This window comes from Arvicola amphibius, chromosome 3 (genome assembly GCF_903992535.2).
Source record: "Arvicola amphibius chromosome 3, mArvAmp1.2, whole genome shotgun sequence".
Classification (NCBI taxonomy): Eukaryota; Metazoa; Chordata; class Mammalia; order Rodentia; family Cricetidae; genus Arvicola; species Arvicola amphibius.
The window spans coordinates 162,973,398-162,998,643 of record NC_052049.1 but is presented as its reverse complement, the minus strand read 5'-3'; the positions used below and the strand labels follow the sequence as shown (position 1 = coordinate 162,998,643).

The 25,246-nt window shown below is 38.6% G+C and overlaps 1 protein-coding gene across 2 annotated transcripts in view; it reads left to right on the top strand.

Moving 5' to 3' along the window:
- Positions 1-25,246, top strand: part of Rasa2 (RAS p21 protein activator 2) — a 110,312-nt gene that overhangs the window by 55,208 nt on the left and 29,858 nt on the right. For both annotated transcript variants that reach the window (XM_038323756.1, XM_038323758.1), the window contains exons 8-16: positions 1,280-1,356; positions 2,428-2,529; positions 7,599-7,755; positions 8,047-8,195; positions 8,834-8,948; positions 9,534-9,608; positions 12,158-12,281; positions 14,428-14,534; positions 19,923-20,006. In XM_038323756.1, coding sequence (XP_038179684.1) covers positions 1,280-1,356; positions 2,428-2,529; positions 7,599-7,755; positions 8,047-8,195; positions 8,834-8,948; positions 9,534-9,608; positions 12,158-12,281; positions 14,428-14,534; positions 19,923-20,006 — 990 coding nt within the window. The remainder of the gene's footprint in view (positions 1-1,279; positions 1,357-2,427; positions 2,530-7,598; positions 7,756-8,046; positions 8,196-8,833; positions 8,949-9,533; positions 9,609-12,157; positions 12,282-14,427; positions 14,535-19,922; positions 20,007-25,246) is intronic.

Sequence of the window (25,246 nt, the reverse complement as noted above, 5' to 3'; positions counted from 1 at the left end):
AGATCTCTGAGTTTGAGACCAGCCTGGTCTACAAGAGCTAGTTCCAGGACAGGCTCTAGAAACTACAGGGAAACCCTGTCTCGAAAAACCAAAGGGGAGGGGGGAGAAGGGGAGGGAGAGGGAGAGGGAGAGGAGTTAGTTTCAGGACAGCCAGGGCTATACAAACCAAAAGAAAGAAAAAAAGAAAAAAACACAAGATTTGCCACAGAGCCAGGAAAGCCAAGGGAGTGAAGAGATGCAACAGAAGAAAACCAGAGAAGCTCTGCACTTACTATTCAGCTACTAAGTGCTGCTTAATTTTTGTACTGTAGCTTCCTTTTTTAAGACAGGATAGTAAATCTAGCCCTGCCTGCCTCAAAGGGATGATGGACATGATAACACTTTGTAAGTCAGGCACACCGTGTATCTTTAAGTTGTTTGTAGAGTGATAGAAACAGAATGGCACCTGTGAAGATTCCGAGGAAGAAAAGAGAGTAGCAAGAGGTGGCAGGATAATCCTTGGGTAAACTCAAAGCAAAGAGCTCTTCTGGAACAGGTCAGAGGGACACTAAGGAATATCATTAGACTACAGGTTTGGTGATGGAGAAAGATTTTACAAGTAAGGAAGCTGGTGATAAAGTGGTTACTGTCCTGAGTGGGTGATGAGGAAGTACAGGCTCTGGAATGAATTACTTTTAAGGTAGTTGTCTGAAAGAGGAGACAGGAGGACTAGGATTTAAGAGGAAACGTTTTTCTTAGACTAGAAGCTGTAATTAAGATAGATACATACTTATAGCACATACTTAAATACACTGGGGGAGGGGGCTGGCTTGGAGGAGGTAGTCTTAGGGAAACTCTAGTAGAGAGGCCTGAGGTGGGAAGTGGATGTTCATCTGAAGTTTCTGCCCGGCAGCCTTGATATTTTCAGCAAAAATGTGAGTAGGAATTAAGAGTAGGGTGGTGTGCTGTGAGAAAGGTAGGAAAGACCTGAGGTGGTTTTAGAAGTGTAGCCCTTTGAACACGGTGTTTTCCCCTTTGTGTTGCTGGCAGACACTGGGAACCAGATGCTGCTGCAAGCAGAGTTGATAGAAGTTGTAGAAGGCGGGGATGCTGCAACTTGTGTGCCACCCTTCCTTAGCTCCCTGGTGCCTCGTTAGTGCACCTTCCACGCTTTGGAAAATCACTTCCACTCTTGACTCTTTCTATATTTGAAGTTAAATATTTGGGAGTTTTCATGTTTGAACTCATGATAGAAAAGGATGCTTTAAAATGTTTTTTACTAAAATATTTCTGTTTATAGGTAACCAGATCCAGTAGTTATACCAGGAAGTCCCAGTTCCAAGTAGAAGAAGAGGACATTGAAAAATTGGAAATCAGGTGTGTGCCTTGAGTTTTTCCTAGAGAACTGATTTTTCCTGTGTGAACGTTGATAGAATACTCTCTAGCACATTGATAGAAGAAACTTAGAGGAACAGACATCTAATTTAATCCAAATTATCTTTTCAAAATCTGATTTCTTTTCAGAAATACCAAAGTATATTTCTTGTGTGAGCAAGACAACCTAATTTCCCTATTCTGTTTTCTATTTTCTCTTAATTTAATTGTTTCTTAACTATCTGGTTATAGTATAGTGAATGGAAAAGCAATTATATTTAAGCCAATTTAGAAATAATTTTTTTATTCTTCTTAACATATCTGCTGACTATCAGAAATTTCAGTGAGGTAAGGAGATAATGCCACAGGTGCATGTGTTTGAAGTTTGTGATATTTCCTAGGTCTTAAATAAATATCTATTCTGTTTTGGAAAGGAAACTTTGGCAAATGCATGTGTAGGTGTGATGTTAACAGTGTGTTACCCAAAAAGCACATTAATCATGTGTTCACAGTGGTAGGCGATGTTTTTCTAGGTCACCGGTCTTTACATATTAATTATCTTCAGAAGAGAAACTGTACTCTTATATTGGTTTGTTTTTTCAAATTCAGTTAAGTAACTGTTTTGTCCTTACTGCTACAGATTAAAGAAAAAACAAACTTTCAAACTTAGAAAACATGTTTCTCTTTCTAGACTATTAAAGTGTGCTGAGGGAGATGGCTAAGCTGGCACAGGCACTTGTTGTCAAGCCGTTCTACCTGAGTTCTACCCCTGGCACCAACACACGATGAAAGGAAAATTCCAAGTCCTGTAAATTGTCCCCTGAGCTTCACATATACTCAGCGGCATGTGCCCCTCCCCCAAATTAATAAATAGAAATGTAATTTAGAATTTAAATTGTGATTTTCCAATAAAAGTTACTGTAGTACTTTGCTTTCAGAGTCTGGATAATGAAGTATATGACGATGCTAACATGTCTTTTAAGCATGTAAAATTAATGCTACAGTACACATCAAAACCACTTGAAACTCTTAAGCATGGCTCACAAAGACTGAAGCCAGATTTTCAATTTTCAGGATTGATTTGTGGAATAATGAAAACCTAGTCCAAGATGTTTTCCTGGGTGAAATTAAAGTTCCTGTGAGTGTGTTAAGGAACGATTCCTCTCATCAAGCCTGGTAAGAAGACATATGCTCTCATGAACTAAAGACACCTAATATTGTCCTTTAATAAAGATGTATGCTTGCTGGGAGTAAGTCAAAAGTTACTGACAAGAATCTGATTATGAATTTGCTATTAGAGGAAAAATAAGCACTTTAATAGTTATGATATTTGATCTGTGATACTGAGGTAAAAGAACTTAGTTATCTAGGAATATTTTTCTGTTTAAAAATGAAATCTCGGGGCTGTAGAAATGGGTGAGCTCGCTGCTCTATCTGGACTGCATTGCGTTTCAGATCCTAGCACTCACAAAGAAATGGCTTTAACTTTAGCCCCAAAGAATCCAGTGCTCACTTTGGTCTTGATGGGCACCTGTGCATACACTCATAGACACACAGACACACACACTAAAAATAAAAATGAAATATTAAATCTAAGAAACTGAAAACCATTAGCCATCTCATGAACCCTTATGAGAAGATGCTTGTTCACAAGTCATCATATGTAGTTTAGATCTTTGACTTTTTGGTCACGAAAACTATGGCTGAGAACTAGAGGACTCAGAACATGCAGTTGTTTGTGGGGAGTGGCATATGATTTTCCTTCAACACATACTTTTAAGAATGCAGATAACCATGGTGAGTGTGGAATGTCATTGAACTGATTCACTCTTTAGGAGCTCTGGGAGATCAATATTGACTATAGTTTTATTTGACCTTTTCATGACTCTAGTAGTGATACTAAATTGATGTTACTAAACTTAATGTTCAGACATTAAATTCATACTTACTTCAGTGTGAAACTTTTTGTCTGTCTGTAGCCCTTTAAAACTAGTGTATCCTGTCCCTTTGCGTATCTTTGCCAGTGTCTTTTCCTAGATTGGTGTTCAATTGAGTATGTAGAAATATGCCTTTCTCAATTATTGTGTGTGTGTTGGGGGTTGCTTGTTCATGTGGTTATGTTCACATGTAGGTGTGCATGTAAAGAATGGAGCTTGACACTGGGTACCTTCATCATCAGTGAGCTCCAGGGAGCCACCTGTCTTTACCTCCCCTGAGCAAGGACTACACGTGTGCATACTACTAAGCCCGGCTTTTACGTGGGTGCTGGGACTTCAAACTCAGGTCCTCATGCTTACATAGCAAGCTCTTTATTAAGCCATCTGTCCAATTTCTGTCACTTCCCTTTAAAGATCACTTTTTAACATAGAATGTAGCATTTGTGCTTGCTTACATGTATATAGTGTGTAATGATCAAGTCAGTATTGTCAGCATTCCATCTCAAATATCATTTCTGTGTGTTGGGAAACTAATTATGCTAAAATGAGGCTGGAGAGATGGCTCAGAGGTTAAGAGCACTGGCTGCTCTTCCAGAGGTCCTGAGTTCAATTCCCAGCAACCAGATGGTGTCTTACAACCATCTGTAATGGAATCTGGTGCTCTCTTCTGACCTACAGGCATACATGGAGACAGAACACTGTATGCATAATAAATAAATCTTTAAGGGAATAATATGCTAAAATGTAACATCAGGTGTTGTAGACCGTAGTTACTAACCTGTTGGGTTATAAACCTGAGAGCTGCTACTCCTACAGCTGCATTTAGAGCCTACTCCCTGCCTTTTCTCCACTCCTCTCCCCTCCTGCCTTCTAGTAATTCTGCTTTCTTCTGTGGATCAACTTTAGCTTTCACAAATGAATAATAACATGTGGCCTTTATCTTTGCCTATTTCATATGATAAAATAACCTCCAGTTCCAGACGGATTACCACAAATGCTAGGATTTCACCCTTTGGTAGAAACATGTCTGCTGATGAGTGAATAGACTTAGATGATGTGGTGTGTGCACACTGTGGAGTGTTAGCCGTGAGAACCACTTTTTAGAACTCAGTTTCTGCTGCCTGGAAGAGAGGTTGACATTTGAGAGCCTAGGGATTGGTTTTGTTGTAGTTTTGTTTGATTTTTGTTGTTTTGTTTCCCAAGAGAGTTTGAATATGTATCCTTGACTAGCCTGGACCTTGCTATGTAGACCATGCTGGCCTTGAACTCAAGATTTGCCTGTCTCTGCCTTCTGAGTTCTGAGATTGAAGGTGTGCACCACCATGGCTGATACTGAGTATTCCGATACTTCTTTTTCGTCTCATTTGCCTTTAACAGAGCCTGTCTCTTTGTCTAGCCATTGGCACTCCTCATTTGGATTATGCTATCTCATAGTCTCCCTTTAGACTTTTTAAATTTTAACTTTTAACTACTCTAGAGCAGATCTAAGATGTATTGGTCTCTCTATTGACATTTTATATAATTTCTAAATACATCCAGAGAGGGGGGGAAATGACTTTATCATTAAGAAAAATATATCAGTGTTGCCCTCTCCATTTGCCATACTTTCTTGCATCTCCATGAAAATTTCTGATCTCAGTTTTTAAGCCTTTAAAATAATATTCCATACCTTTTAGTACAGAAGAGAAAAATGAGTCATTGTATCTCCCTGGGCTCACCAAAATTTACTAGAAATCTGCCCCATATCATGTACTTTCAATGACACTGCCTCTTGATACACTTTGCAAATTTGACAAAACGCTCTACCTTGACAGACTATGGAATATTAACAGACAGTAAGTAATTTTAATTTCTTTTGTCAATAGTATAAATATTTTATGTACACTTAAATACTGGTGTCTTTGAGGCCAGAATCATTGGATCCTCTGGAACTGGAATTACAGCTAGTTGTAGCTGCCAGATATGGGTGCTAAAAATTGAACTCAAGTCCCTTGCAATGATCTTAACCACTGAGCCATTTCTTCAGCTCCCAATGATATGAATATTTTAGTCTGTCAGAAGCATAAATGCCAAAACTTATGTAGCATAGAAGAATAAATCTGCTAGTCTGTGTGTATAATGTACGTTGTAGGGAAATACAAAAATAGCAATGCCTTTTTATTTTAGCTCAGGGTGGTTTGTTGCCTTCATCACTTGTAGAGCTGTAGCATCCTCTAGTGGGGCCAGTGGTAACTGCATGAAAACACCATAATTATTTCTAATTTTGATCATGTAGACGGTCTTATAGGCAGTAATATTGTTTGAAGCTTTTCTATTTTCTTTTTTTCCAATAATTTCCATTAGTGTTTGTCTATTATGTTGGACTTCTAAAAACTGGTTTTTAATGGTTCCAATTTATTTTTTAAGATTTTTATTTTATAAGTGTTTGCCTGCATGTATGTGCGTGTACTACATGTGTGCCTGGTGCTTGTAGAGGTCAGAAGAGGGGCTCAGATGCCCTGGTGCTGGAGTTACAGATTGTTGTGAGCCACCATGTGGGTGCTAGGAGTCAATCCCAAAGCCCTCTGCAAAAGCAGCAAGTGTTTTTAACTGCTGTGCCATTTCTCTAGATTATAACATGACTCAATCACTTTTCCCTTTCTTTTAAAAATTTTTTTGTTGCATTTATTTACTTACTTATCTCTGTGTGTGTCCATGTGCGGGTATGTCCGTGTATGTGTCTGTGTGTGTGTAGCATGTGAACTCCTATGGGAATTGTTGATTCCATCATTTGGCTTCTGGGTATCAAGCTAAGGTTGTCAGCTGTGTATCTCTCTAGTTGGCTTCTGTTGGTCGTGGACGTGGGAAAATAGAGCCTAAAAATGAAACAGACTAAAGTCTCCTGCAGTAACCAACACCATTCAGAGCATGAAACAGTTTATACTCTGATGATAAAGAAGAATCACCTGAGTAAAGTTTATAGTCACAGGGACAAGCTGCATATGGCAGACAACCATGTTTTTCCATAGACACATATAAACAAATAACAGCCAGTTGTAATGAATGATCAAAGAAAACTCATTCTTATCCACTACACCTGGGAGGAGCCTGAAAACACATTCCAAGAACAATTCCCTGGTTTTGTTTGTTTGTTTAAGAAACTGAGGTCAGTTCGGAGAATCATTAGATCTTACTACAAAAGATTGTATGCCACAAAATTGGAAAATGTGAAAAAAATGGACATATTTTTAGATAAGTACCATATACCAAAATTAAATCAAGACCAGGTGAACAATTTAAAAGAAACTGAGGTCAGAAGACTCTTGTAGTTTTCTCACAAGCACTCAGAATTCCCCTCCCATGATTCCATTCTTAGACCGTGTTCTGACAATCAGCAAGTACTTTTACCCACTGAGCACTGACAGCCTCCCCCCTTTTTTTTCTTAGTGAGTTACCTCCTTAACCTCCTTTTTGTTTTTGTTTTGTTTTTTTAAATGGTGATAGTTAAGACAGATGTTAGCTTTGTCTTGTTCATGTTGATACTAGCTAATTTTCACTTTTCCCTGTGTAGATAATAGAATTTGATTTGATCTGGGGGGTGGCGGTGGCAATGGGTTCTTGAGGCATAGTTTCTCTGTCTAACAGTTCTGGCTGTCCTAGAACTCTCTTTGTAGACCAGGCTGGCCTAAAACTCACAGAGATCTGCCTCTTAAAGGTGTGTGCCATTGCCACCTGGCAATATTTTTTTTTAATAGGCAATGTACTCAAAACCGTTTCTAGATAAAAAGACTCAGAAGAGAATCCTGCCTTCTGCCCCCCTCATCTTCTCAACTAGGTCCTTTTTGTGAGCTAGCCACTGTTCCCTAGTTTCTGGGAATAGTTTCTGTACATATAGGCAAATACATGTGTATAGTTTTTATTGATTTATTTGTTTTGTTTTGTTGAAACTAGGTAGCCTAGGCTGATCTGGAACTCAGAATCCTCCCGCATTAGCCTCCCAAGTGCACACACTACCACACCCACCTGTACATGCTTCTGTTTCTACTTAACAACATACTAGAACATATAAATATGTGATGACTCTAGATAGTGGTTATGATCATGTATTCTAGAATCAAATTGCTTAGTTTAAATCCCATCTTTGCCAATAATTCCTCTATGTATGTACATACTTAGTTGACATGCTGGAGATTGAATATGATGAGAATACATGTCACCACTGAGCTTCACTCCTAGCCCCTGTTTATTTTTTATTAGCTCACCTGTTTGTTTACCCGCTTGCTTGTTTCTCATTACCATCACTTGGAGTTGACACTATTTTTACTTTAGGTACTTGCTACAACCAAGAGACAATGGAAACAAGTCATCTAAAACCGATGACCTGGGATCTCTTCGATTAACTCTGTGTTATACAGAAGACTATGTGCTTCCATCAGAATACTATGATCCCTTGAAAACTCTGCTGCTAAAATCTCCAGATGTTCAGGTATTTTAGAAATCTTACATGTATGACTCAATGTGAAAGGCTAAACTAATCCTGTAAATGGTGAAGAAAAGATTTCATAATGTCAGTGCTTAAAAAGCTCTGTGTATTTAATGTGTCTGAGCCAGAGTACTGATTTATGCTTCACATTTTATATCTGATTAGAATTTAGAAAACTAAATACTATTTTATACATATTGTAATTACGGAGTGTATTTAAATTAAATCCACAGATTGAACATGTAGCCCTGCTTTTTTGATTCTAAGCTTGTTCTCTACCATTCTGTATCCTAGCCAGTATCTGCCTCAGCTGCTTATATTTTGGGTGAAATATGTCAAGATCAAAAGGATGCTGTTTTGCCTCTTGTTCGACTATTGCTGCATCACAATAAACTGGTTCCTTTTATCACTGCGGTGGCTGAACTGGACTTGAAGGATACCCAGTAAGAATTGTAATCATCAAATGTTAATTATGTGTTGTTAAAATTGAACTTTAATTTGCCAGATTGTTTTTATAGTCTTTTTTTTTTTTTTGTATTGACCAAGTTTACTATAGAGCAGGTGAAAAAGAACTCCCTAGTCGGTAACAAAAGACGGTTCTTAAAGTTAACCAAACAGAATCCAGCAACAGTAAGGACCAGTTAATAAGGGAATGTGTTTAATTCCGCCATACAGTTTTTGTTGTTGTTGTTGTTGTTGTTGTTGTTGTTACTGATCTTTGCTTCTGGATGCAGTGGTTCACATGCCACACGTCAGATAGTAAGAACACTTTATAAGACACACATAGGACAATATAAAGAGCAATCAAATGGCTTTCCATTCCCGTCATAGTAAAACAGCACCATCATTTTATGTACCCATATCTACATTATATTTTTTATTTCATAGTTTCTTTTTTAATCTGATATCATTTTCAGAAAATAGTTTTGGTAATTTTATAAACAATGTCAGCATATTTTCCTGTTAGTAATAAAAATTACTAAAATCGTATATATAATCAAAGTCAAAATGTTACTGTTTTAAAGCTTTTTCTTTCCTTTTTGCTGTGCTTGATTTTTATATCTTCCTATTTCTATTTCAGAGATGCAAGCACAATTTTTAGAGGAAATTCCCTGGCAACTCGGTGTCTGGATGAGATGATGAAAATCGTGGGAGGGCACTACTTGAAAGTCACATTAAAGCCCGTTCTAGACGAGGTACAGAGAATGCCTCATTGCCAGAGTCTGACCATCTGAGCAGTGGTTCTCAACCTGTGGGTCAAACTACCCTTTCACAGAGGTCTCCTAACTGCACATCAGATAGTTACATTGCGATTCGTAAAGTAGCAAAATTATAGTTATGAAGTAGCAGCAAGAATGATTTTATGGCTGGGGGGGTGGTCCCACAGCATGAGGAACTACTATATTAAAGGATCTCAGCATAAGGAAGGTTGAGAACTGCTTCTCTTTCAAGAAGTAACGTGTTGATTAGAAGGATCTGACCATTCATGAGCTACTGAAGGAATAAGGATAGACACTTTACAAGTAAATTACTTTCTCATCTGTGGATTTTTACTCACAAAGCACATCAATCTACATTATTATTCCTTCTTTTTTTTACTGTGGCATTAAACAATTTTGATAACAGTTCTTCAGAATATTGTCTAGATTGTACATGTTACCTTCAGGTGGGGGCTTTAAACTTTGTTGGATTTAATTTTTATATTATCAGAAAAAAATTACTTTCATGTTTTCAAATTACCTAGGAAAGTACAGTAACTGAAAAATACTTGTATTTTCCAGATATGTGAATCCTCGAAATCCTGTGAAATAGATCCTGTTAAGTTGAAAGAGGGAGATAATGTAGAAAATAATAAGGTAAGCTTATATGATGTAGTTTATAACTCCATTAGTTTTTTGGGTTTTTTTTTTGTTTTTTTTTGTTTGTTTTTTTGGTTTTTCGAGACAGGGTGTCCCTGTAGTTTCTAGAGCCTGTCCTGGAGCTAGCTCTTGTAGACCAGGCTGGCCTCGAACTCAGAGATCCTCCTGCCTCTGCCTCCCGAGTGCTGGGATTAAAGGCGTGCGCCACCACCGCCCGGCTTTAGTTTTTTCATTTTAATGTTATACCTAACTCCCATAAATGGTTTGTTTTATGTGTATAAGTGTTTAGCCTGAGTGTGGGCTGTGCACCACATGTATGATCTATGGAGATCAGAAGATGGTATTTGATCATCTGAAAATAGAGGTGTAGATGGTTGTGAGCCACCACATTGGGGCTGAAAATCAAACCCAGATCCTCTGCAAGAACATAAGTGTTCTTAGCCACTTAGCCGTTTATCTACCCTGTCTCCCCACACACACACTCTTAAAATTTAATAATGTCATGTGTCTGGAAACAATGTTATTTATTCTTTATATTACTCTTCATTTTTCAGAACATTTTCTAGTATTGACTTTAGCTTATTTTATTCTCAAGCTTTTTAACTTTGCATTTTTAATTATATCTGTGTGTTTAGAGGTACTGTGTGGATGTGTGCGCATAAATGCCTGTGCCAACAGAAGCCCGAAGAGGACTTCGATCTTCTGAACTGGAGTTACAGGCAGTTGTGAGCTGCCTCATATGGGTGCTGGGAACTGAACTCTGGTTCTCTGGAAGCTAATCTTTTGTTAGCATATATTATAGATAATAATAGGTTATATTACATTTGCATACATGCATATAAGGTATTTTGATCATGCTAACCCTTTTATCCTCTTGTTCCCTCTCCTACTGATCGATTTCCTCTTTCCAGCTAGTCTTCCCCTTCACCTTTTCTTTCTTTCTTATTTTTCGTTTGGGTATATTCATGTGCAAGTACAGGTGCTGTGGAAGCCAGCGTCCTTGAATTTCCTTGAGCTGTTGTTGTAGGCAGAGGTGAGCTGCCTGGCGTGGATGCTGAGAACCCAAGCGCTTCTTTCTGTGCAAGAGCAGTATATGTTCTTAGCTGCTGAGCCTCTCTAACTACCCTTTTTTTCTTTTTTTTTTTTAATTTTTGTTTTAATTATTGGCCCTTCTGCTTTTCTACTTTCATGTTGGTGTGTGTGTATGTACATGTAAGTTCATGTATATTCTAGTAAGTTTACTTAGGGACAAGAAGTGAGGAGTTAACTACAGTAACAGACAATTTATCAATAGTTACACCACAAAAAAAAATTCTACCTCCCCCAACAACCACTTATTGCTTGTAGATTCTCAGGGATAGGCAGGGACTTATAGTCCCCCTCCCCACTCCATGACGCATAGTAGATGGGCCTGAGTTTATGTAAGTCTTGTTGATGGTCATAACTACTGAGAACTCGAGTGCGGGTGGCCATGTAGTGCTTAAACCACTGTTATGGGAAGGTCACTCTTTGTCCTAGATTCTTTCTGTCCTCTCTTCCGTCATGGTCCCTGAACCATGAGAGAGGGGAGGTGTTATAGACGGCCCATTTAAGGTTACGCACTCAACAGTCACTTACTGTCAGCACTGTGAGCCTCTGCAGTGGTGGCCACCAAAGCCAAGAACATCACTAATCTCTGAACTTACACATAAATATTTAGAAGACGATTTGATAGGCATATCCATCTAGCAAATCAGCAGCAATAGCTTCCCCACGACATAGCTATCCTTATCCCAGCCATGAGATTTTGAACAGGTTTACAGTGTCAAACGAGAATTCCCTCCTGTGAAGCAGGCTGCAGATCCAAATCAGAAAGTGCTTGTTTATCCCCCAAACAGTGGTACCCCTGATGCCTGGAAGGTTAGTAGTGCAGGATATAGGGTTGCAGCTCATAGTTTTTAATGACAGTTCTCCATTAGCAGCCTGCATTATATCTTCTAACACTGTGAAGTCTAGGTAGCAGGGAGAAAATTTCTAGACACATGATATCTTTAGCAGTAGGGTCTTAGTTCTAGTGAGCAACCAACAGTAGGGGCAATAGCCTATAATAATAATGGATTTAAACTGCAGCTAGTTGCAACCTTCATTCTGACTATTCCTTTCTGGTCAGACTCATCTGACTAAGTGACATAATGATTTTAGTTGCCTCTGAGAAATCTATAATTGTGTGGGAGTCACAGGTTTTCACAGTAGGTTGACTGTGTTACAGTGTACTAACGCTGCCTATCATGAGTTCTTTCCCTGGTTTTCTTTTTTATTATTTTGTTTACCATGCTTCTTGTGAAAATTACTCATATACCCACCTGTCTAGAAAGTCTGAATTTATTAAATTAAGTCAGGATGTTGATTGCCCTTTTAACTCAATGAACTTGGAGAATGGAAACAGGGCTTTAGAATACTAGGTTGTCATCGTCTAATAAATCTCATATCCATTACTTTTTTTCATAAAGATTATTGAAAATGTGTGAAAGTCAAAATCTTAGTGTTTACTTTGTTAAACCCTGCAGGAGAATCTGCACTACTATGTGGACAAAGTATTCAATACAATTGTAGGATCAAGTGTGAGCTGCCCCACTGTGATGTGTGATATCTTTTATTCTCTGAGGCAAATGGCTACTAAGAGATTTCCTAGTAAGTGCCTTGATATACTCAATTACATCATCTCTTATTCTATGTTTTTTCCTACATGATGTCCATGTGTTCTGTATGAAATGTTTGTGCATAGGCCCAGTCTTCTAGAAGTTTTTCAAAATGATGCTAGCTTCTTTGAGAGACTTCATGACTTATTTTTCCTATAATCTCAAAACATACAATCCATTTTATTTCAGTATAATGACAACTTTATATAAAGAGCAAATTAAAATCATTAGTTTTTAAGAAGGAAAATTTGGATCTGTAAGATTTTCTGCAATATGTAAGCAATGTGCTATATATTAGGAACCTGTGGGACACACAGGACCACCTTTGTTGTTCCAGCTGTTTCCCCACGTGCATATATTCAAGCAGTAATAGACATCAGTTTCATACAATTGAATAGATTTGACAGCTTGGGAGTGCTAAGATGTCTGTGGTGAGATTTTTTTTTTCAAAAATAGTTCTGGACTTTACAAACACTTGTTCCAATGCACATAAGATTTTGAGGTACATATAGCAAGAAATCATTATGCTTAATTTTGCAAAATTAGCTATATTAAGATTTTTATTGGAAAGAATTTATAAAGTTATGAATTACTACCTTTTATTTTTAGTACTTAGTTATTTCTGTTACATAAATAAATTTGCCAAAGCCCATTGAAGATTTGCCCATAACAGAGGGGGGAGACATAGACAAAGGAGCTACTTATTAATAGCCAGGTTTATCTATTGTATAAAACTCTAAATTAACTTTTTTAACCATCCAAAGAGATTTTGTTATTATGTTTGCATGCATATGTCCCTCTGTTTAATTTACTCAATACTGAAATAATATGACTGAGTTGTCTAGCTTATACATGAATTCAGGTTTAGGTTTCTTGGCTAATTATAATAAAGATATAAAACATTTAGATTTAAATAAATGTCTTTAACCTTTGTAATCAGTAGAGAAGGCAGAGACTTGATCCTACATATATACAGATGAAGTGCTGATTTGATTCCATCTTAAAGTGGTGAGCTAGGTAATGACCACATTGCCTGCTTGCTAGCCTGTCCTAACACTGTCTGAGGCCGTCACCCATTGAGTAGATAATGAGACTGAGGTTTCGTTTGCTCTCAGTACCTGGAATACAGACAGCCGGGCAGGCTCCGCAGGAAGCAAGCACCACTACAGTGGACAGCTTGGTGATGTTCCCTGCTGAGTGATTTGTAAGAGCTAAAACTCGACGGCAAATCCGGAAGCTTTTTCCCTCACCACCCGCCTCTCTAGCATCTGGTTGTCAGGTTAGATGTTGGCTCCAGTCGGAAACAAGTACTGGAGATGAGCGGTCAGTGCTGCAAGCAGCCTGCAGCTCAATTGCAGCTGTATGTGAGATACTAGTAGCTTTTAAAAGTAATACTTCCACCTAGTCATTTCTAGTCTTTAAATTGTTGATGTTTCTTTTTGTGATTAAATACCTGAGAGAAACGATATAAAAGATTTCTATGGGTTCATAGTTTCAGAGCTTCAGTCCAGCATCCGCAGGATCCGCAGGATTAGTCAGGCCTGAGGCAAGGCAAACACTGTGGTGTGTCCTGCAGCCAGGTACTCTGCTCACCTGGCCTCCTGGTGGTGAGGAGGGAGGGGAAGGGAGGAATGAGCCAGGGCCAAATATGCCTTTCAAAAACAAACACAAAGGTGGTTTGTGATATGCTAGGCGTTTCCATCCAGCGAACTAGACAATTGAAATTAAGCATGCATACAACGGTTGATGTAATCAAGATTTTTAGGGTGGATTTGTAACAAAATTGTAAAACTAAAAACTACTCCTTGGTATTCAGTGTTGCCACTGAGTAGTGCTAGATACTGCTTTTATTTTTGTTGTAATTTCAAGACTATATGAAGAAAAGGCTATTTTCAAGTTTAAAATATTTCTTTAAAAACGTAAGAACTTTGCCTTTCATTTTATTTGTTATTTTAAGTTTCAGCATTTTCTTCAGTTCAGCCGTAGTTATTAGTATCATTTCACAAGTCAGTTTTTACTTCACAGATTGTTTCCCCTCCTACATGGTTTACATAATGGTTTTTCTTTTTTTTTTACTTTATTATCTTTGATTTTTAATTGGTGTTTTTGCATGACATTTCACCATTTTGTCCCTGCAGATAACCCTCATGTTGAGTACTCTGCAGTGACCAGCTTTGTGTTTCTTCGTTTCTTTGCTGTAGCGATACTGTCACCTCATACTTTTCATTTGCGACCTCATTATCCAGTAAGTGTTTGTTCCTCTCAAAGCTTTATCCCATTTTTTTTTATTTTTAGTAAAATGAAGAAAAAATAAACTGTTTTTACTGCTGTGCTAAGACATTTCACAAGTGTTTGACTGCTGATAAGTTGGTGTCACTGATGAGCAGCGGGGAGGTGCCCCAGGGTTTCCTCTGCTGTTCTCTCTGTAATTCCCAAGACGAGAGGGCCGTTGCCCTTAGTTACAGGGTGGTGGTAGTGGTTTGTAGTAATGGTTTTTGCTGGCTGTTGGCAGACCTTTTCCTGGCTTACTAAAACAGTTTATTTTTTATTTTTATATTTTGAGGCAAAATCTTACTACATAGCCCAGATTGACCTTAACCTGAAATAATATTTCTGCTTCAGCCTTCAGAGTATAGGCACACCTGCTACACCCAGATTATGATAGTTTAATCGTGGGAATATTTTTAAATCTCAGAAATTTGAAGAAAAATTCATTTCCAAACTGGATAGGAACCTAACTTAATTTGGTATCTTCATATTTTTGCTTTCTGTCCACTTAAGTTATATCAAAATACAAGATTTTAAAATTCTTTAAAGCATGTAGTTTATTTCTGAAGTTCTACTCAGCTAAATTTAAATCTTTGCATATATACTTCTTAATATTTTAAGGTTCTTTTTTAACTTATTTCTATATAACTTATCCTTCTCCATACAGCATATTTTAGTCATTCTTTAGCTTTTTTAATTCTAAATACTTTATACTCTTGATGCTTTAGGAGCTTATTTGTATAACAGATAATAAACATTTAGTGATTACTTTGTACTAAGCTTTGTTTTAATCACTTTATGTGTTTAACTCATTTAGGTCATCCTAGTCACTGTAGAAGTAAATTATTTTATTAGCCCCATGTACAGGTAAGGAAATCACCATGCAATAACTTCTCTAGGCTCACATTACTAAGGCATTATGATTGGATCCTACCCAATTTGAATTGAATTCAAATGGAACTAGGTTCAGTCTCCACAGCCTGTAAGCAGACTGTTATTGAGACACTTAGAACAGCCACTGTCATGGTGCTTAGTGCTGGAGATGCTGCAGATCTTGACATTCTCTACCTTGATGTACTCTTGCTCTATCAGGTAATGCAGTATGGGGAGGGCATGTAGACTTTCCAGCTGAACTGGATCTGAATGCCCATGCTTCCCTTGGATAGCCTCACAGTGTTAGCTGAGTAGAGCCACACAACAATGGCAGAAAATAGATGTTCTGTGTGACCTGTATCCTTTTGTTCACGGAGCGTGTGTTAACTAAAGCTATAAAGACCCGAGGCAGTGGAATCTTGCCGGCAAAATTTTGTACATAAACAGAACTCCCATTTCTGAACTTGTGACTCTGTCTTGTATCCAGACTTGGAATTCCTAGATCAGATGTTTAAATCAAATCCCTCTAACTACAGATACCTTTACGTCACTTTCCATGCAGTTTTATTATTCCAACTTTCCATCTTTTCTTTTGGTCCCTTTTTGTTGTGTGTCCCTACCCCCACCACCTCAGTATCTGCAGCAGGTCTTAAACTATAACCCTGCGTTTTAAAGAATGTTTGAAGTAGCGGGAATAGAGAAAACACATAACATTATTTATTATCGGTGATGTAGGGATAAGCACAATTGCCTTCCATTAATCTAGAACTACTTACATAAATTTAAAGGTAGCACTTAATTAGAACCAAGTAAGAAGTAGGAGTAGATACTACTGTACAAGCTGAGAATACAGAGTAATGTTGACATTGTCATGTATTGAAAGTTACAAATTAATTCAGAAACAGAGATGATCAGTTGTTACTAAGTTTTAAATTTAGAAATTCTTTGAATTTTGAGAAACTAACTATAGAAGCTAGTTTTAAAGTAGACAAGAAAGAGTAGATTAAAGAACAGGAAACTAAATAATCATAACAAGGACACTGGATATGAGCTATTCTTGCTAAAAGACAGATTCAAGGAGGTGTGCATGTGCACGTGCATGTGTTAACAAGTAACTGTTTTTGAAAACACTAGTTTCAAAATATGGAGGAGCTGGAGAGATGACTTAGAAGGTAAGAAGGCATACTGCTCTTGCAGAGAATACAGTTCCCAGCACCCTTGTCAGGCAGCTCACAGCCACCCATAACTCCAGCTCTAAGGGATCTAAACCTTCTGAATTCTCTGCACATGCCCACACACAGATACACATATGCACGTGAAAAAATACATTTTCTGTCTTAGGATTGTTATTACTGTGAAGAGACAATATTTCCATGGCAACTCTTAAAAAGTAAACCATTTAATTGGAGTAGCTTATGATGGGGAGCCTGGCAGCATGCAGGCAGATGTGGTGCTGGAGCTGAGAATCCTTCATCTTGACTCAGGGGCAACAGGAGGTCAATTGACTGTCACACTGAGGAAAGCTTTAGCAAGAAGGACCTCAAAGCCTGCCCCACAGTGACAAGCTTCCTCCAAAAAGGGTACACCTCCTAATAGTGCCACTCCCTTTGGGAGCCATTTTCTTTCAAACCACCACAACCTTTAAAAAAAATTATAAAATTTTAAAATATAATTACTGAGATAGACTAAGGACTGAGACTAAAAAGCTCAGTGCTAAGGCATTTACCAAACATTTGTGAGACCATGCATCCAATGTCTACTACCAACAGAAGAATGAAAGAAAGGAAATCTTTACTTGAATTGCCTTGGCAATTGTTTTTTTCTTTTAAAAATACAGATTATATGAACACTGACCTGGTAAGCTGCCGTTGAAGTTTTATAAAGGAAAAAATTAACTATCTCCATTATACTTACCTCTTACTCTCTCCTTGATAACCTTTAAGACCTTCCCAAGACCTTCTTTAACCCGTTAGTTTTGCTTCATGTCCCTCATATATATCTGTAGTACTCTGTGCACTCTGTCATGGCGTTTTTATATTCTGTTCTAATAACATCCGTGTATAACCTTTGCACATAGACTGCCAGTACCTCGGGCAATGCGAGACCTTTTCCGTGTGTGTGCGCACAGCTTCCGGCAGTCTCAGGACAGTCACAAGCTCAGTGTTTAATTAGTGAAGATGGTAGTTCAGAGAAGGAGCTCATCAAGTTGAGTCTTTTTTTTTTAACAGGATTCATGATTTAAATACGGGGGGGGGGGTGCTTTGCTGCCTCCAGACTTCCATAGGATTCAGAAGAACGTCTTTAGAAAAGGTCATGAGTACAGAACCGCTGCTCTTTTAAAATATTAGAGCAAACATTTGTTATAGACCAAATACAGTCAGGTGGTACCAATTCTGTAAGTTGACATAAGAGAGAAAAAAAAAGAGAGATGCATGCTAAGTTATTTGAATTGAAACATTGAACATTCAGTTGAATTTTGGAAATGTTACGTAGTGCTGTGCACTGGATGCTAGGTGATGAGGCCGTAGGTGCAGTGATGGGAGGATGTCGCTGCAGCCCTGTGTAACTGTACCAGGGACTCAGCGTCTGGATGACATGATGTAGAATAGTAGCCATGGCTGTGTGGCTCTAAAGCTTGTGGTAGCCTGGAATTCAGTAAAGTGTATATTGTTCCCTTTTGATAGTTCAAGAAAAAAAATGACCTATAACACTGAATTTAAAAGCCAAATTTAAGCTGGGGGGTGGTGGTGCACGCCTTTAATCCCAGCATTTAGGAGGCAGATATAGTCGGATCTCTTGAGTTAGAGGCCAGCCTGGTCTACTCAGAAAAACCCCGTTTCAAAACCCAAAAAATTAAAAAAAATTAAACAGTAAATTCTTGTAAAATTCATTTCAAATTTAATTAGTAAATTCTTGTAAAATTCATTTCAAATTTAATTTTTCCGTAACTTTTAAAGACTGGCCAGGCAGTGGTGGCACACGCCTTTAATCCCAGCACTCAGGAGGCAGAGGCAGGCAAATCTCTGTGAGTTCAAGACCAGCCTGGTCTACAAAAACTAGTTCCAGGACAGCTAAGACTGTTATACAGAGAAACCCTGTCTCAAAAAAAAAAGGGGGGGGGACTTAAAGAATGGTATGTAGTAGGGGCGTCTTAGAGATAGAATGGAATCTTAAATGCTCCATCAAAAATATTTTCTGGATAACTATACTTTATAACTTTTTCTAAACATATTGTATTGATCATTTACCAGATGTTTATTACTTCTTCAGATCTCTTCATGTCTTGGTCGTTTCTTCCCCACAGTGTTGATTGCCTATTTTCAATGCTGGGTGGGATCCTAGTAACTGAAACAATATGTCTCCTTAACTTAATTTTCCTAGTTATGTTTTTTGATAATATAGTTTACTGTGGTAGGATAGTTGGTTATATAAAAATGGAGATTAGTAAGAGTCTATCAGGCTGTACACATAAGAGCAGATCAAGTCACTAAATTAAATGTAAATTATACCTCAGTTTAAAAGGAAACAATCACAGGGCAGTGGTGGCACACACCGTTAATCCCAGCACTTGGGAGGCAAGCAGACCTCTGAGGCTAGCCTGGTCTACAGAACTAGTTCCAGGACAGCCAGAGCTACACAGAGCTTTGTGTAGCTGTCTTTAAAAACCAAAAAAAGAAAAATAAAGGAAAAAAAAAAGAGATCAAGAACTCGTGGGAGAACTCTGTTCCTGTCCATTTTATTTACTTCTGTCAGGTAGATAGGCCTGAAAGGTAGCATGAAACCCAAACAGTTACCCTGTGGTAAGATCCTGTGTAAGCCTAGTATGAATGTGGATTCTCCCTCCACCCCCAATGGTGGAAACAGTTGATGGCAAAAGCCATTTATGTTCTTCAAATATGCTTAGAAGTAGATTAAGCACAGAAAGTTGGGAACACCTATTTTAAGTTATATGGTAGAAAAAAGTAAATAACGTTGATCTTCCAAAAATGAATAAAAATTATAGTGTGATCCAGTCGTGTAAACCATATAAAAACCTTTAGATGCAGTTGATTAAATTGTGTCTTTCAAAGGGAACAAGTCAAGTCATTAAATCTTTAATCTGTCTTTATGTTTCTAATGGTACTGAAGATGGAATTGAAGGCCTCTCCCACTGAGCTGTAGCCCCAGCCCTCGTTTTACTTTTTGAGACAAGGCAAACATTAAGTTGTTTAGACTGAACTTCTCTTCGCTTTGTAGCTTCAACAGGCCTGGAGTTTGTCATCTTCTTGTCTGAGCCTCCCAAGTAGTTGGGATCACAGACCTACACCACCAACTTCTTTAGTCTCTTAACCCCTAAGTTCAGTAAGTTATCCTAGGCTTAGCCTCATTTGAACTATCCAGGTTTGAATTTTTAAACTACTATTTTAGAGCCATATAGTCCATTCACTTCATTCTGCTTTTTATATAAATTCTACTTCTTGAAAACTTAACAAGAATTTTGGTCATTTTCTAGGATACACAGACAATTAGAACATTAACTCTCATCTCAAAAACCATACAGACTTTGGGAAACTGGGAAAGTCTATCCAGAAGAAAGGTGAGTCTATAGTATTTTTCCTTCTTTCATACTTAATAAATTTTATTATACTATAAGATTCCTTCACTTACCTCCTTCCATATTTAAGATTAAACTGAAGAGAATACATGTTCAGATGCAGGAACTGTTAGTGAGTGTCCTGTGTAGTCCCATATTAGAGGAAATGGTGGTACTTAACCTGATGTATCCAAGGTAGGGAGAGAGCAATTAGGAAGAAAAGACACAGGCAGTGTTGAATTACCTGATGGTCCATGCCATAGTCACCTGACAGCTTTGGAAGAAATCTTCAGCTCCAAGCTGAATAACTAATGAAAATATGTGATTAGCTTGATCCTTCGCTTCAAAATACAGTCCTGTCATTTCCTAGTGCTCCACTCCAGGGCTTTATAAACTTCTCCACTCATGAATCTTTTTACCCAAGGAATGTTTATGCAACCTTAGTATACAGATATATAAAATTGGTACAACAAATCAAACATTTACTGATAATAACTTATTTTAGCATTTTGAAATGCCCAGCACCCAGTGCTGAGGAGAATATTTCTGTCATTTGCTTCTGCAACTGCTATCCTGAGTTTTTACTTAGTTTGAGATCCTAGAGAAAAAAAGGTCAAACAGTGAGTACCATGTTCATGGCTGTGTCAGGAGCTTTGAGGGACCTTCATTGTTCCTGTCCCTTTCTCATCAAGAGTATTCAGTAAAGAGCAGATAAAAGCCATGGTCTGATTGATAGAGTAACTGAGGTCACTGGCTCTACCAAAGAATAATCTTTGCTGACATCCAGCAGTGGCCCAGCATGAGGTACCTTTGGTTTCAGCAGCAGGAAACAGAATTGAACCAAGCCTGGTCACATTCAGGGAGGGGCTGAACATAATGCACCGTGTGCAGTGTGGGGAAGGCTGAAGACCAACCACTAGTGCCTGGTAGCCATGGCCTGGAACATTCTGGGTTCATTGACTTACTGGTGTGTGGGGAGGGTTGGGGGGTGGGGGAACAGAGGTCTGTCCCTTGGTGGAAAGTACCCTGGAAGTACAGCTTCCTTCTCCAGGAAGTTTACTGCTGGAGACTACAGAGACCTCCCATGGAGACTAGCTAACCCCTTCCTTTTGTGCCATACATAATGAAGGCTAGACTTAGTTTGCTGGTTAGTTAGTAGGTGGGAAGTTGTATTTGGTAGTTTCTAGTTTTAGATAAAGGTAGAAGGTTTTGCCTTTTTCAGAAGTCTGAGGCACTAGAGCTCTTGACATGGCCATGCTCTTGTCAGTAACACACATTCACACAGCTTCATCTCTCCACAGCACAGTATGTTTAAGTTCCAGGTTGTAAACGGAAACCGGCTGATGTCATTTGTGATACACATATCTGGGCCCATTCCTGTTTGGCTGGTGACATGGGAGCAGCCGCTGTGACCTAGGCCTCACTCCTACATTAGTGCCTTCCCTGTTCACTGTCCTCATCTCTGAGGGTTTGTCTTTCCCTGCCTGCTTTCTTCCTTTCCCATGAAACTGGACATTGAAGGACTGGGCTATAGCTCAGTGGTAGAACCCTTACTTAGCTCTTATACGTCAGACCTTAGGTTCAGTCCCCACTACTACTGTAAATGTTTTGCAGTGATCAGAGGGCCAAGAATTGCCACAAAGATCACACTGAACAGCAGACCTCACAAGCGAGAAAGAGAGCAGACCATGATAGTGCAGGCTAGGACTCGGGGGCAGGAGATATAAACATAGGGTGGTGCTGTGGGCATTGGTCTGCCACCTCGGCCTTTAGTGATGACGTAGTGCTGTCACTGAGTCATTAAAGGAGGGAGGACAGGCGACGCTAAATGTGAACACACTTGAGCGTCTTCAGAGGGTTTCTAAGTGTGCAGTGTAGTAGTGTCTTACCACCAACTGCCTTTGTTCCTGGTTACTATAACAAGTATTTGATGATAGAAGTTATTAATTTTGTTTATCCAAACCATTAATTTTATTTGCTTTTGTTTTATGTAATCAAATAAAATTCAAATGACATGCAGGGGTAAGAAGTAATGCATGGTTATTTGGACCAGAGGAAAGTGCCATAAGAGACCAGCAACTGTTTTTAGTTGAGGCTAGTCTGAAAACTTTTATTAGAGCAATATATTCATTTCTCAGATTCATTTTTAAATTTCTGATATGCATGATTTGGGTATTTTTAATGTGATATGCTTTTTTCTTCAACTTTGACTTAGTTGAGAATCTAGGACTAGCTAAAACAGCACCTGCATTATTTTTACAGAGCGAGTTGAAGCATTTCCATTCTAGTCAGAATAGTCGGCACTTTTAAAACATTTGAACTCAGAGATTGCACTTCTTTCAGGCTGTTATCAATTGGGTATTATATAGTTTTCATAATTTTGATTGAAACCCTTTAACAACCCTTTGTAAATTTTAACTCATTTTACTTGATTTTTCAGTACTATTTACAAAGAATTGATTTTTATTAATACAGTAGAAGAAATGTGCTATATTTTGATAAAATTCACTTGTATGTGTTGTAATCTCTAAAACAAAGAATTACAAACAGCTTCTTTAATATATATATATGACAGGAGGAGCGTGGGTCTGGAATGTGGGTAGTTCCTACCATTCCTCCCTTTTATTTATTTATTCTATAAGACAAATAGGATAGAGAGACTGGTGAGGTGGGAGTGAGGGTGCCAGGCTCTCAGACTGCTTCCTGTTGCCTGGGTGCCTTGACAGCTTTGGGAACTTAAGAAGGCTAGAGTGCTGCGCAGAGCCAGGGAAAACACGTTGTTTCGCTGGCTGTCCAGTCTCTGCAGAGCCGTCTGCGGCCGGGACCTGCACGCTGCATTGGAGCAGTCTAAAGTCTTTAAGCGATTGGAAGCCTGCTGAAACAGGAATATAGGGACAGAAGGTAAAATTAAGGAGTTAAGGGGAAATTTTTTTTCTTAGGTTTACATTTGAAGCTTTTAGGCTCATGGAAAGTGGGGGAGATGCCACCCTCAAGAATAAGCAGAATAGGCAGGAGGGTAAACAGGCAGTTTTGATTGGCAGTGCTTATCTGGAGTCCATTTGACCTTGAGAGGTGGATTCAATTCAATTCCCTCAAGTTTACAAGAATTTTTTTTTTTTCAAGACAGGGTTTCCTCTGTGTAACAGCCCCGACTATACTAGAACTCGCTCTGTAGACCAGGCTGGCCTCGAACTCTCAGAGATCCTCCTGTCTCTGCCTCGCGAGTGCTGGGATTAAAGGCATGCACCACCACTGCCCAGCATACAAGAACTTTTTTTAACCTTACAAAAAGAGATAAAGTTAGATATGTTGCATTACCACTTAAAATGTACTGAAATCCACATTGTAGGAATGGTAGTAGACTCATGCTTGATTCTTGGGAACCCAAGGATGATTCTAGGTTGAAAAAATTAACAGTTTCCAGTGGGCTGGACATACAGATTGGACAGAGATGTTTTTTAGCACAGTGAGAAGCACTTTTAAGTCTATACTTAGAAAACAACCAAAACAAGTTTAAAAACTTGAGCTTGTAACTATGATAATAGTAGTCAGTGCTTACCAGAGCTAGATCAGTAGCTTATCAGAACTCCATTGGTTAATGTTAAAACTCTTGAATTTTTAAAGTCTTAATATAACAATAGCATAGAGAGGAAAAGAAATCTGAAATATTTTTCATTTTTACATATACCTTAAATCATTTTCTTATACAAATTGCATTTACACACCATAAAACACTTTCTTATACCTTTCTAACTTGCATTTACATATCTTAAAAACGTTTTTTAGACCTTTGCAGCATAAGCTTTCATGTCCTCAGACCTTACATAAACTTTGCACTTTTTTCTATCCAGTCATTTACCATGGACAGTCATTGTAAAGCAAGTGCTTTAAATAAAAGAATAGTAAAAAGTTACATTGAAATCTGTTTTGTGAGTGTATCTCTTTTCTGAGTCTGGGTGTAAGGTAAACTGTTCCTAGACCTCTTAGACCTCCTAGTAGCTCTAGGAAAGCAGGGTCATGAGCTTGATTTTTGCATATGAAGAGAACTGAGAAGGCAGCTGAAGCCTTGGTTGCTGCTGTTAACATCGGAGATTTGAGAAGGATAACTTTCACCAGAGTAAGCAGGAAGTATAAGCAGTTCCCAAATTTATTAAAAATGCCAGAGTCTTATTGCCTGAACAGTCACCCTAGGTTCCTCCGTGGTAGTCTTGATTCCATTGGGGGCAGAGATCCCAGGGCAGTGTCAGTCCTAGGCTTCCAGGCCCAGAAGATCCAACAGATTTTCCTGTGGAGGAGGAATTTGGGGGACTGACTGGTCTAGTTTATCCAGGCAAAGCAGGGCAGCCAACTCTCCAGTGTCCTGCTTGTTCATAGTTTGGATGGGGGGTCTGGCAGCAGGCAAGGTGAAGGATAATTTTTCACTCAGTGGTCAGTTTTGCCACATTTAAAGCAAGCTCCGGGTGGTCTTCTGCTGTGCACCATGCCCCCATGTCTGCATTCGGTGCACTGGCACCCAGTTCGAGATTCGGGCAAGGGGGCAGGAGGTTAAAAAACACAGACAGAGAGACAGCGACACGGGTCATCCTTGAATTCCCCAAGAATGCCCCCTTTATTGTGTTCAGGGGCAGATTATATAGAGATAGCCACGCCCCAGCCAAACCCACCAGAAACCACTCTCCTGCCATCAGGAACTCCTGAAGGTCTCGTGCTCAGAGCAGCTGTAGGCACTCAGATCAGGGGATTACAAGAAATTCAGGATCTGGGGTCTCTCAACAGTCTTCTGTGCCCCATCATCTTCTTTGGAGATCTTAGGGCTGCTGCCAGGAACCTGCACTTCTCTATATCACTGGAAGGAAGCTGTTGTTATCTTTTTCTGCTCCTCCCTTCCATTAAACACCTTAAATGTCATATTCAGTAGATCTCTGAAAAGTTTTGAGGACCATTATCTATTAAGTATATCTAAACTAAATAATCTTTGCTTGTTTTTAGTGACTTGTTTTAGGCTTAACTTTGAAAACATAACAGGAGACTAAAGTTCGTTCCTGTAATTAATTGCATTAGTACTTAGCGTGACTGTAAGTGTAGTTTTGAACACATTAAAGAATTTGATCATTTATAAGGCAGCTGACTTAATTTGCATGTCTTGGTTATCTTTAACAGTTTACAATAAGTCAGTAGCTTTTATAAGATTAGGATTTTTACAGCCTTTCCTTGTTAAGTTCGAGCCTTAAAATTTGAGTTGA